The 12,852-nt window shown below is 36.4% G+C and overlaps 1 protein-coding gene across 3 annotated transcripts in view; it reads left to right on the top strand.

Moving 5' to 3' along the window:
• The window catches only part of REEP1 (receptor accessory protein 1), a 324,551-nt gene extending 316,380 nt beyond the window's left edge, over window positions 1–8,171 (top strand). For all 3 annotated transcript variants that reach the window (XM_053704258.1, XM_053704259.1, XM_053704261.1), the window contains one exon: window positions 5,145–8,171. In XM_053704258.1, the coding sequence (XP_053560233.1) occupies window positions 5,145–5,216 (72 nt within the window). In that variant the 3' untranslated portion in view covers window positions 5,217–8,171. The remainder of the gene's footprint in view (window positions 1–5,144) is intronic.
• Window positions 8,172–12,852: the final 4,681 nt, after the last annotated feature.

The raw sequence follows: 12,852 nt of genomic DNA on the forward strand, positions 1-12,852 counted from the left end.
CCAGGCGTCGTCTTACCATCTGACAAAATCTCATACAGACATGGTTCTGTCCTTTCTGAGGACTCACGGGTGGAAGGTGAATCTAGAAAAGAGTTCACTAATTCCACAGACAAGGGTTCCCTTCTTGGGAACTCTTATAGATTCTATATCCATGAAAATGTTCCTGACAGAGGTCAGAAAGTCAAAGATTCTGAATATATGCCGAGCCCTTCAGTCCAATCTTCTACCATCAGTGGCTCAGTGCATGGAGGTGATTGGATTGATGGTGGCGGCAATGGACATCATTCTGTTTGCTCGATTTCATCTCAGACCGCTACAACTGTGCATGCTCGGGCAGTGGAATGGAGATTATGCAAATTTGTCTCCTCAGATAAGTCTGGATCAGGAGACAAGAGACTCTCTTCTTTGGTGGTTGTCGCCGGATCATCTGTCCCAAGGGACATGCTTCCGCAGACCCTCTTGGGTGATAGTGACAACGGACGCCAGTCTACTAGGCTGGGGTGCGGTCTGGAATTCCCTGAAGGCTCAGGGGGTGTGGACTCGGTCAGAGTCTTTACTTCCATTTAATATTCTGGAATTGAGAGCAATATTCAATGCGCTTCAGGCTTGGCCTCAGTTGGCTTCGGCCAAATTAATCCGATTTCAGTCGGACAACATCACGACTGTATCTTACATCAATCATCAGGGAGGAACGAAGAGTTCCTTAGCGATGACAGAAGATAATTCAGTGGGCGGAAGCTCACTCTTGTTATCTGTCAGCAATATACATCCCAGGAGTGGACAACTGGGAAGCAGACTTTTTAAGCAGACAGACGTTTCATCCGGGGGAGTGGGAACTCCATCCGGAGGTCTTTGCCACCCTGATTCTCAGATGGGGCAGACCGGAATTGGATCAGATGGCGTCTCGTCAGAATGCCAAGCTCCCAAGATACGGATCCAGGTCAAGGGATCCTCAGGCCGAACTGATAGATGCCTTGGCAGTGCCTTGGTCGTTCAACCTAGCTTATGTGTTTCCACCGTTTGCTCTCCTGCCCCGGGTGATTGCACGGATCAAACAGGAGAGGGCTTCGGTAATTCTAATTGCACCTGTGTGGCCTCGCAGGACTTGGTATGCCGATCTGGTGGACATGTCCTCTCTGCCGCGGTGGAAGCTTCCATTGAGACAGGACCTTCTCATTCAGGGACCCTTCCATCATCCAAATTTAATTTCTCTGCAGCTGACTGCTTGGAGATTGAACGCTTGATTTTATCTAAGTGGGGGTTCTCTGATTCGGTCATCGATACTTTGATTCAGGCGCGTAAGCCTGTCACTAGAAAGATGTACCATAAGATATGGCGTAAATATCTTTATTGGTGCGAATCCAAGGGCTACTCATGGAATAGAGTTAGGATTCCCAGGATTTTATCTTTTCTCCAAGAAGGATTGGAGAAAGGGTTGTCAGCAAGTTCCTTAAAGGGACAAATTTCTGCTTTGTTGATTTTACTACACAAGCGTTTGACAGATGTTCCAGACATTCAGTCTTTTTGTCAGGCTCTGACTAGAATCAAGCCTGTGTTTAGACTAATTGCTCCACCCTGGAGTTTGAATTTAGTTCTTAATGGTCTTCAAGGGGTTCCGTTTGAACCCATGCATTCCATAGATATTAAGTTGTTATCTTGGAAGGTTCTATTTTTGGATGCTATTTCTTCTGCTCGTAGAGTTTCTGAGCTTTCAGCGTTACAATGTGACTCTCCTTATCTTATTTTCCATTCTGATAAGGTGGTTTTACGTACCAAACCTGGTTTTCTTCCTAAGGTTGTTTCTAATAAGAATATTAATCAGGAAATTGTTGTTCCTTCATTGTGTCCTAATCCTTCTTCTAAGAAGGAGCGTCTGTTGCATAACTTGGATGTTGTCCGTGCCCTGAAGTTTTACTTGCAGGCGACTAAAGAATTTCGTCAATCATCTTCATTATTTATTGTTTTTTCTGGAAAGCGTAGGGGCCAGAAAGCTACGGCTACCTCTCTTTCTTTTTGGCTGAAGAGTATCATCCGTCTGACATATGAGACTGCTGGACAGCAGCCTCCTGAAAGAATTACGGCTCATTCCACTAGGGCTGTGGCTTCTTCATGGGCATTTAAAAACTATGCTTCTGTTGAACAGATTTGCAAGGCTGCAACTTGGTCGTCTCTTCACACTTTTTCCAAATTTTACAAATTTGATACTTTTGCTTCATCTGAGGCTGGTTTTGGGAGAAAGGTTCTTCAAGCAGTGGTGCCTTCCGTTTAGGTTCCTGTCTTGTCCCTCCCTTTCATCCGTGTCCCATAGCTTTGGTATTGTATCCCATAAGTAAGGATGAAATCCGTGGACTCGTCATATCTTGTAAAAGAAAAGGAAATTTATGCTTACCTGATAAATTTATTTCTTTTATGATATGACGAGTCCACGGCCCACCCTGTCATTTCTAAGACAGGTATTTACTTATTTTTGTTAAACTTCAGTCACCTCTGCACCTTTGGCTTTTCCTTTCTCTTCCTAACTTTGGTCGAATGACTGGAGTGGGAGGGAAGTGAGGAGCGATATATACAGCTCTGCTGTGGTGCTCTTTGCCACTTCCTGCTGACCAGGAGGCTTAATCCCATAAGTAAGGATGAAATCCGAGGACTTGTCATATCGTAAAAGAAATAAATGTATCAGGTAAGCATAAATTTCCTTTTTCTTGAACATGTCAGAGGCCAGTGTGGCCAATCAGAAGTGTATCGATCACACCATTGACTTTAATCAGGGCACACTCCAGATCCCACCTCAAGTGCAGGATCTGAAGCTTGTCCTGAATAAAGTCAATAGTGCAATCACCACACATCTGATTGGCTGCACCACCTTATGGAACATCTGACATGCTAAAAGTGACAAATTCCCTGTTTTTATTCTATTTAACATGTAGAATGGACCACTATGGGGCATATTGTTACATTAACTGATTTGACTTTTTCTTTGGAGATGCCAGTGTCATATTGAATAATTGGTGATTGAATCAAGGTCTCATATGAACAAAATTACTCATTTACATACATGTAGATTTTACAAATAAGTTGTCAGGGCTGGGAGGCCACAAAAAATGTCTGGTTGCAGCAGAGAGTATATGTCCAAGGGTGTTGCTGAAGGGTTTAGGGGGAATACGACATGGGGAACAATCAGACTAAACTCATAATCCATCGCAGTCCTGAACAAAACACAGGTCAATTGGGAGCTCTGCATTTAGGATGTTATATTTACAGTATATGTTTAGGGTTTTAACAGTGGTGTTGCTGGAAAGTAACAATAGTGAGGGTACTTGTTGTTGGAGGCCCACCAGCGTTTTGGGGGCTGAATTGGGAGGAGCAAGTCAGACTGTGGGCATGGCTGAGGGGGACGGGTGGAACTGGGGATGCCATCAGCAGAGTGATTGTGCAAAAAGCAAGGGGGTCATCGTTTGTGGGCACATGGGTGGGGCAAGCTATTATGCTGTTTCCACTGGGTATTACATGGCACGGACTGCTTTTTGGACTTTGTGTTACTGCAGATTTTGTGAATGACTAGTTGTTGATTATTTTTGAAGTATGGAATTTCCTTGTAAATTGAGGGTGCTCAATCATATGCATGAATACAGTCTTTGTTGCAGTTTATAGGTTCTATTTTGGGGAATTACAATCAGACATTCAGCGCCACAAGTATGCAGATAGCAACTACAAACTAGCTGTCCCAGACTTAATTTAAATCCTCTGTGTTTAGTGGCAACTAAACTGTGATGTGTTTAGACTCAACTATTGTTTTTGGGGGGTTATAAACATTGTGAAAACATCTTATATAAGCTTGTGAATATTTTGTGTGTGCTTTTTTTTGTATTGTCTTTAAATCTATTAAAATAACCAAGTTTTACTTAGTAAAAGCACCAGAATTATACTTTTGATAACAGAAACATGTGGTTAAACTTGCCAACGCTGTAAGAAATGTGTTTCACAGGCTTTTCCAAAGGTTTTCTTACAGAACTACACAGAAGATATACACAGACAATGCAAAAGTAAACCATGACAGCTGATTAATTCACTATTGATAACAACTGTCTAATGTATTAAATGCATTTTTTTCTTGTAACCCTAAATGTGTTTATCAAAAATACTTAGTTTCATTTAATTTGTGACACACAATGGATTACTGTAAAGCCAACCTCCACTGAAAACCTCAGCAAACAGTGTTTCCAGTGGAGCAGGGAATTATGGGTAAGTGTATGCAAATGAGGCTCACAATGCCCCATCATTTTGCTTCATTTTTAAAGGGATAGTAAAGTCAAATTGAAACTTTCATGATTCAAACACAGCATGCAATTTTAAACCACTTTCCAATTTACTTTTATTGTCTAATTTGCTCTGTTCTTTTGTTTTCCTTGTTAAAAGCAATTAAACTATGTAGGCTCAGAGAAAGCAGGGCATTACTGGGAGCTAGCTGCTGATTGGTGGATGCACAAGAGAGCATCTGCGCCACAGTTATTATTGTAAAAAAAAAAAACACTGCAGAAAACAAGCCAACATGATGTTGAAATAGTAACCTCCAAATATTCTGGGAGTGACATAGACCTCAATTTTAGGTGACACTGATTTTACCTGAAAATATGTTAAAGTAGTTACATAATAAACAATTTCATAATACAAAGACAATGCATTAACTTTTATTTTAAATTTTTAAATGAACATTAGATTTGTTTTCTAACAAACCAGGGTTGTTGTTTTTTTTGTTTTTTTGTTTTTTTTTATTTCCCTGTACCCTGTATCATGTGACAGCCATCAGCCAATCACAGACTTATATACATGTATACTGGGAACTCTTGCACATGCTTAGTAGGAAATGGTTCCCCAAAAAGTGTGCATATAAAGAGTCTCTTACAGTGTTTTTACAGAAATTAATAAAGCGGATGACAGATCTTATTTCTTTGTAGCTCTCTGTATTAAGAGTATTTACAGGCATACAAGGGTAAAGTAACAAAGCTAAACATTACCAATTAAATTTATTTTATAAATATTTGGTAACATAAAAAATGACAATATACAGTAGTGTATTAGTGCTGCTATTTAAAGAGTTATGTTCCGTTACTATGATTGTTATTAACCTTTACTGTTTATTTCCCCAGCCTCCTCCCAGAGTCCATAAACCTCGATTCAGGAAGAAAAGTATAACTGCCTCTACCACAGAAACAGCGTGAGTGCAGCCAGCATCAACTCCACAGAATGTTTGTTCTCTCTGCCTTAAAAAAATGCAATTCACAAACCACACAGCAAGAATGGTACCAGAGCCCTAAAACTCAAACACGGCTTGTACTGAGCATCTGCCTCTGCCACACAATATGAAAATCATTCGAAACTCTGAAGGTTTACAGATGTCAGTTTGTGCTTTGTATAGCAGCTATGGAAAAATACTAGTTGTATTATGATTACTCTGAACATTTGCACTGGCTAAATAGCAGTTTCTCACTACTGATATTGAACAGACGCTCCCATGTACTGACCTGTAACAGTGACCAGCGCACTCATTGTTATGGATTGGTCCACAGACAGGAAGTTGATCGGCAGCCATCTTGGATATAGGTTCAACAATCATACTTAATTAAACAATTGATGTTCTTTGTTAAGCTTTATCACCTGAAAGGTAGAAGTTATTCTAAGATGTTATAGCTGTGTAAGTGAACATTTTATTTTGATCTTTTTTCTTATAGCCACTTGTACTTTTTAATGGAGCTTTGTGAAATATGTCCTCTTACATGTATACTGCTTCTTGAGCCATTATCTTCACTGCCCGAATGTCATATATCAGTCATACATATCAGACAAATAATGCCATAAAGCAGGAAATGATACTTACGACAAAGAATAGTGGGACCTTATGGGACATGCAAGTAGATGTTTTTCTGATATATATATATATATATATATATATATATATATATATATATATATATATATATATATATATATATATATATATTTTGTGTGTAAAATGACTATGTAACACCTTTATATCAAAGGATATCTACAAAACATTATGTACTTCTGGGGCCCAGGCATTGAGGTAAAATAATGTGGTTCTCAGTATATAAATTATTTATGTAAGTCCATGTGTATCTGTTTCTTTTGGTGTGTCATTTTAGACATTAAAAGGGTAATGTACTGGACTCTGTCACCACAGTTTGAAGTCTGTGAGTCTATTGATTGTCCATTAAAATGTCCTTTGTGCCAGCTATGGGCATATTTACCATGGATTTGTATGACATATTGCAACTCTAGTTATACAAATGACCACAGCGACGTTAGGGGTCTCATGCGTAGTAAGGTGGGATATCCATTAGTAGGATGTATGGCGTTTGTACGCTTCTACAACTGGAGATGAGCACAATAAGATAAATAATGTCTATACTGCACATGATTGACACATTGTACAGTATTTGCTTAGAAGCCAATGACAGAAATTATTCAAAGGTTTTTAAAAGCTTTTTTGTTTACCATTGTAAGCAACACAGATTTCACTATCACTGTATAAAAACAACAGCATCTGCTCTTCACAATGAGAGACACTATAATAAGAGTCCTAGATTCTCACTCACAAGCCATAAACACTGTTTGAATTACTCTAATACCCAGAAACAGCTTGTGCAGGAGTTCTTTATATTACACCTATTACCTTCAAAATATTACACACATCAATATGACACACACCTACCCATACATATAAACCCATCTCAAGTTTTCTAATTCTGAGGACTAATCTTAGGCTGCTAAGATTTCATTGTGAAATTTGCAAATTAATGAAATAATTATTTAAAGAGACATTCAACTCAATTGATTTCTATCCTACATATGGAAACAAGTTAACAATATATTATAAAACTGTTTTGATTTTGAAACAGGAAATTGAAAAAAAACCCAACACCCCACTCTAGTGCAAACCCGATCGCATATTCTCATGTGCACTAACCCGACATGAAAATATGAATATTTCCCTTTCCAATGTTCTTCAATATTTATTCATAAATAAATATTTCTACATATATCTGATGGGGGTTTTTTGTACTATATATCTCTTAATAATCCTGACGAGCACAAACACCTGCAATAAACCCCTTATCGCTTGCGTGCAAACGTTTGCGCTCTACTCGTAATCTGACCCTAAGTATTTAATGTCCTTTTAAGCCCAAAAAAATGTTGCACATAAAATGTATGCCAAATGCATTAATGCAGGAAGAACACTCTAAACAGATGTGCATTTGTAATGATACCCACTATAAAAGCTTATTAAAGAAATGGAAAAACCATTCTTTCCTACTGTCCCCCACTGCTCAGTAACAAGACCGCTATTTTAAAATAAGATACTTTCAAGATTTGAAGCATTTTGTTCTATACTATAAACTCTGTCCCTATCCTTTTCAAATAATTGCCCACACCAGGGTACCAGTTACCGCAGAATTTCCTAGTGAATAAATCATTTATCACCAAAACAATCGACTAACTGATTTACTCCAATATCCCAAGTTGTCCTCAGCAGGAGAGATGGATAAGGGGAAATTAAGTTTAATAATGGCAGCACCTTTATAGAAACTAAACCTTTACACATATCTTTAATATTTAAATGACTAATATAACTAAAAAAAACACATCTATATATTTGCTTTAAATACATCATTAAATATAGCATGTATTTTCTGTTTTATATCCCTTTAAGATAGACTGCAGATTCTATTTGGCGATTTTTTTTTATCCTGAATTCAGCTGAACAAAATGCATGACAGGAACAGATGCTTTGGTGTGATACAGAATGAATTCATAGTTTGATAAAGCCATACAGTGTTAAATAGAATTTCTCTATCATCTTGAGTTCAGTGTCTGTGAATATTCGGTTATTGCTGTAACATATTAATAGATTTATAATTGCAGTGTACTTCTACTTAATTGTGCATATACTAATTATTTATATTATGGAAAAATATTTCAGGGCATCCATTATGTTACAAATGCTGTCACATACAGTACATAGATTTTATTTTTTGTTCATACATAGAATTATGTCACATTATGTCACACGTAACTTGCAACTGCATGTTTAAACCTTAAACCAGGATTACTTTGTCGCTGTTATAAGATTATTAAAGTGATTCTCTAAAGGTAAATTACACCTTGATTGCTGTGTATCACACTAAGAATTCAAAAGGCATTCAGTATAGTGCTTAATAAAACAAAGCATTTCAAAAGCACATTGAATGTAATCAAATTAAGCAGAAAAACGTATTAATTATGTGCATCAAAGTTTGTATTAAAAACCTGCAGCAAAATGTGATTTTACATTAAAGGGACATGAAACCCCTAAACCTTTAAGCAAAGGATAACAAGAGAAGGAAGCAAATTAAATAATAGATATAAATTGGAAAGTTGTTTAAAATTGTATGCTCTGTCTAAACTATGAATGTCTGATTATGACTTTACTGTCCCTTTAAGCTATAAAAATTCTATTTTACCCTTTCATCGGAAAAAAATCTATTTAATGTGAACAGAAAAACTCCTATTTAGCGTACAGTGTCATTTCCAAAGCTAAAGTTGAAATCACCACAAAGAGATCAAAGGGGTTCCTTACATTTTCTATTGTAAAGTCAGTCCTGGAGCCTTGGTGAGTGGGCTGGAAGGGGAATTCTTTGGGCATGAAGGAACTTTTCTTGAAGTTGTGGTATTCTCTAAGCATGCCGGGTGCCCCTGTCACATTTGCTGTCCCCTTGGAGATTCTGCATTCATTACGCAACTCACTGAGACTTCCAACTTCAGCCCTTTTCTTAGAGAATTCAGTGCGGGCTCCCTATACAAGCGATCTGCGTGATATTTCTCGCCATGCTGACAAATTCTAGATAAAAGTGAACACATTGAGGCAGATTCATTAAGGAATTGACAATTCTTTTGTTATTCTTTGGGATTTAGTTACTACAGAATAAAGATGTGTGTGTGATCTTTAGTAAAGAGGCTGTATAGAAATTTCAGTGGAAAGGCATTTAATGACTGAATCACGATTATATACTCACACGTGTAGTCACATTATTCCTACTAGTAATTACGCTTTTTTCTCTAACGTTTCTCCCCTGTATAGTCTACTAATGAAGGTAGTATTCATTCATTAATTTGGCCTGTTTGAGGAAAACATGAACACTCATATTATTATAGGCAATTATTATGTGACACCACAAACCTATCATGTGAGAGCCTTTTAATTGCACATAGTAACACAATATACTGCCACATCTTTATTGGTCTGTGCGCCCTAGACAAATCAGCAAAATATGTATCAGGTATATGATACTCTTTATATCATGTCTACAAAATGTCTTATTCTCAAAACCATCTGCTGTTCTAATTATGTATTTGTAATCACAATCTTTCACTTCATTTATCAGCAAATTGATTTTTGTTCTTCTAATTAATGTGCAGGTGAGTTTAATAGACTTTTTTTGTACAAATCACAAACATACACAGCTCCTCCCTCAACCATTGACAAGAGTGTGACAATCTGTTCAGGACATGTATCACGTTATTTAGTACTTTCAATAAAGCAGAGAACCTAATTCCTTAATGAAAGAACAACCAAGGCTTATAAAGATGTTTGTGCAGCAGCAGACAATGAATAAAATATAAGCACTTAAAGGGATAGTAAATATGGGCTTTCATAAAACTCTTGTTAACTCTATTTTTGTACAAACCTATGTGCTTGCTTATCTGACAAGGCTCCAGCCAATCAGATTCCATACTACCTGCCCTGTAGACTCTAACAAGAGCACATTCCTACTCCATTGGTTAGAGCATATAGATCATATAAGACAGCAGTAAAAAGGGCTTGTGAGTTGCGACAGGGGCTGCTAGCACAACATACTTTACAAATGCTTTACAAGGATATGCATGGGTGTATTTAGTATCCAGTCTCACTGACACATTAGCTTGTGCTACACAAGTAAAGCTCTTCATTCACTAGGGATTCTTAAACCAGTATATTGAGGGGTGTTCATTATTGTGTCTACATTACAGTCTATAGGATGAGGTGTCATTATATCCTAGCCTGTCAGGGTGTCCCAAAGTCTGCAGGATTGTGAAGCATTTCCTATGTAAATGTTACTAGTTTATACATTTGTAATGTCAAATATAAAACTACAAAATGTGTAAAAATGTAATTTTTTTGTATATTTCACAGTCATTTGTAGCTCTTAATTGCCTGATTTATGGCATTAGACTCACTTTACCTTGTTCTTTGTCATTATAACGTAAAGGAGAATGGAACCCAACATTTTCTTTCATGATTCAGATAGAACATATCATTTTAAACAACTTTCCAATTTACTTCTATTATCTAATTTGCTTTGTTTTCTTAGTATACTTTGTTGAAAAGCATAGCTAAGTATGCTTGAGAGCAGCAATGCACTACTAGGAGCTAGCTGCTGATTGGTGGCTGCATATATATGCCTCTGTCAGACATTGTGTTCAGCTATCTCCCTATAGTGCACTGCTGCTCTCAACAAAGAATAACAAGAGAATGAAGGAAATGTGATAATAGAAGTAAGCATGGTAAGATGTATTGATTACAAAAAGTAACAGCACTAAAATAAAATAAAAATGTGCAAACAACTTTTCAATATAAATATTGGTGTTTATTTAAAGTGTAAAAATCGCAATTTAAATTCGCAAAAGTATATATGGCATAGGCAAGTGTTGTTGCAAACTCTAAACAAACCTAGCTTGAATGAGCTAAATGGTAATAAGTTACACACTTTGAAATGTATTGCAAACTAGTTGCATCTTAATACATTGAGCGAAATACAATAAAAATGGTAACAATAAAAACAATGACAATAAAAACAAACATACAAAAGTATGAGTAAAAGTTAGTAGCAAGTAGCAACCTACTGGTCTGGCCAGACAACTCAAACAATATACTCGCTACGCGTTTCTGGGTCACGCCCCTTCATCAGGTGTAAATTTAGTAGGGCGCGACCAGCTGCTAAATACCCAAATGACATCACATTTCCGGATATTTTTAACTGACTAAATGCTCGAAAGTGGCCATCTTTAAAATGGGCGTAATATAAATAAATCCCTATTGATCAATACAAATATATGCTTTAATAGGAAAATAATGCTAAGGTTTCAATATGTTAATATATATTTATTATTTATTTTTGTTTTATTTGGTCTTATATTCTAGTTGAACCTATCTCCAAGATGAACGGTTGTCCTTAGGATTGTGGATTTTGTTATAACTATTGATGCTATTTTTAGAATTGTCTGTCAGTCAAACTAATAGCGACAAATATATTAAGATCCTATTACCATTGTCAAATAGTGTACATATATCAATAGTGATTTATTCACATCATGCCCATTTTCAAGATGTTACCTATCTTTTAGGTGACAGGTTTATCTTTGAACATTCTGTCAGTTGTAATATCCGGAGCTAGTATATTGATTGAGCTAAATCGACAATACTATTTTATTTTTAGAGTTGCTAGTAAGTTAAGAGACTAGCGATTAATATATTGAGACCTTAGCATTATTTTCCTATTAAAGCATATATTTGTGTTGATCAATAGGGATTTATTTATATTATGCCCTTTTTAAAGATGGCCACTTTTGAGCATTTAGTCTGTTAAAAATATCTGTAGATAATCTATTGGTTAAGTCAAACCGGAAATGTGATGTCATTTGGGTATTTAGCAGCTGGTCGCACCCTACTAACTTTACACCTGATGAAGGGGTGTGACCCAGAAACACGTAGTGAGTATATTGTTTGAGTTGTCTGGCCAGACCAGTAGGTTGCTACTTACTGCTAACTTTTCCTCATACTTTTGTATGTTTGTTTTTATTGTCACTGTTTTTATTGTTACCATTTTTATTGTATTTCGCTCAATGTATACACCTGCATTTTACAATAATATTTAGAGAGAGAAAAGGTTGGAGACAGTCTTGAGTTCTCCTGGACACCCCTTGTATAAAGCTAACACAGTACACTCTGCTGCTCTTAGGCAGTGAGTATATTTGTAGCTAGGTGTATAACATAATGAAATGTAACAATGTTGAACTTAGGAGAGACACAGGTGCTAAAACTCCAGTTTAGGTAATTAGATGTCCATTTTCTCTTTATTCTCCTTTTTTTGGAGGGACACATGTTTAAGAAAATAAATTAGTCTAAAAAGTGAGGACATACACTTAGTGCAGGGCTCAAAATATCAATGGTGTCAAAATGGTCTGATACCTGTTTTTTATCTCACATATTTTTCTTTTCTTCTACTCTTCTAGTGGTAAATGTAGCATAAAGTGTCAATACCTATAATATATATCCATATTTTCCTTCTTGAAATAAAAAATATAATTATTTCAAAATACATCATTTATATGTCCTGTAAAATACTATGTAATTTGTGTCTTTTGAGTACTGCTGTATTTATGTGACGTTTTAATAGGTGCCTCAGCATAGCACTATGTACTGACCTATGCACTATGCCATTTTGTAATTTCTACCATTTAGTTAAACGATCTGTACCTCGCTTAGCACAACATTTCAGATAGTGTCCTGTGTGTGCACTTTGTATAATATTCACTGGCCTGTAAATATAACTAAAGCTGTTGTGGAAATATTTTTCAGTCAACACAAATTTTAGGGAATAATAAATAAATAATAAATGTTTTGCTTTAAAGCTTTCCAGCACTTAACAAAACCAACTGGATCTTTCAGTTTAAATGATTTAATTTGTATATTTGTTAAAGGAAAATATTTAAATATGTAGCACGATAACTGTGGAAGCTTTGAATTTCACGTTCACAGTG

This window comes from Bombina bombina, chromosome 2, assembly GCF_027579735.1.
Source record: "Bombina bombina isolate aBomBom1 chromosome 2, aBomBom1.pri, whole genome shotgun sequence".
NCBI classification, from domain to species: domain Eukaryota; kingdom Metazoa; phylum Chordata; class Amphibia; order Anura; family Bombinatoridae; genus Bombina; species Bombina bombina.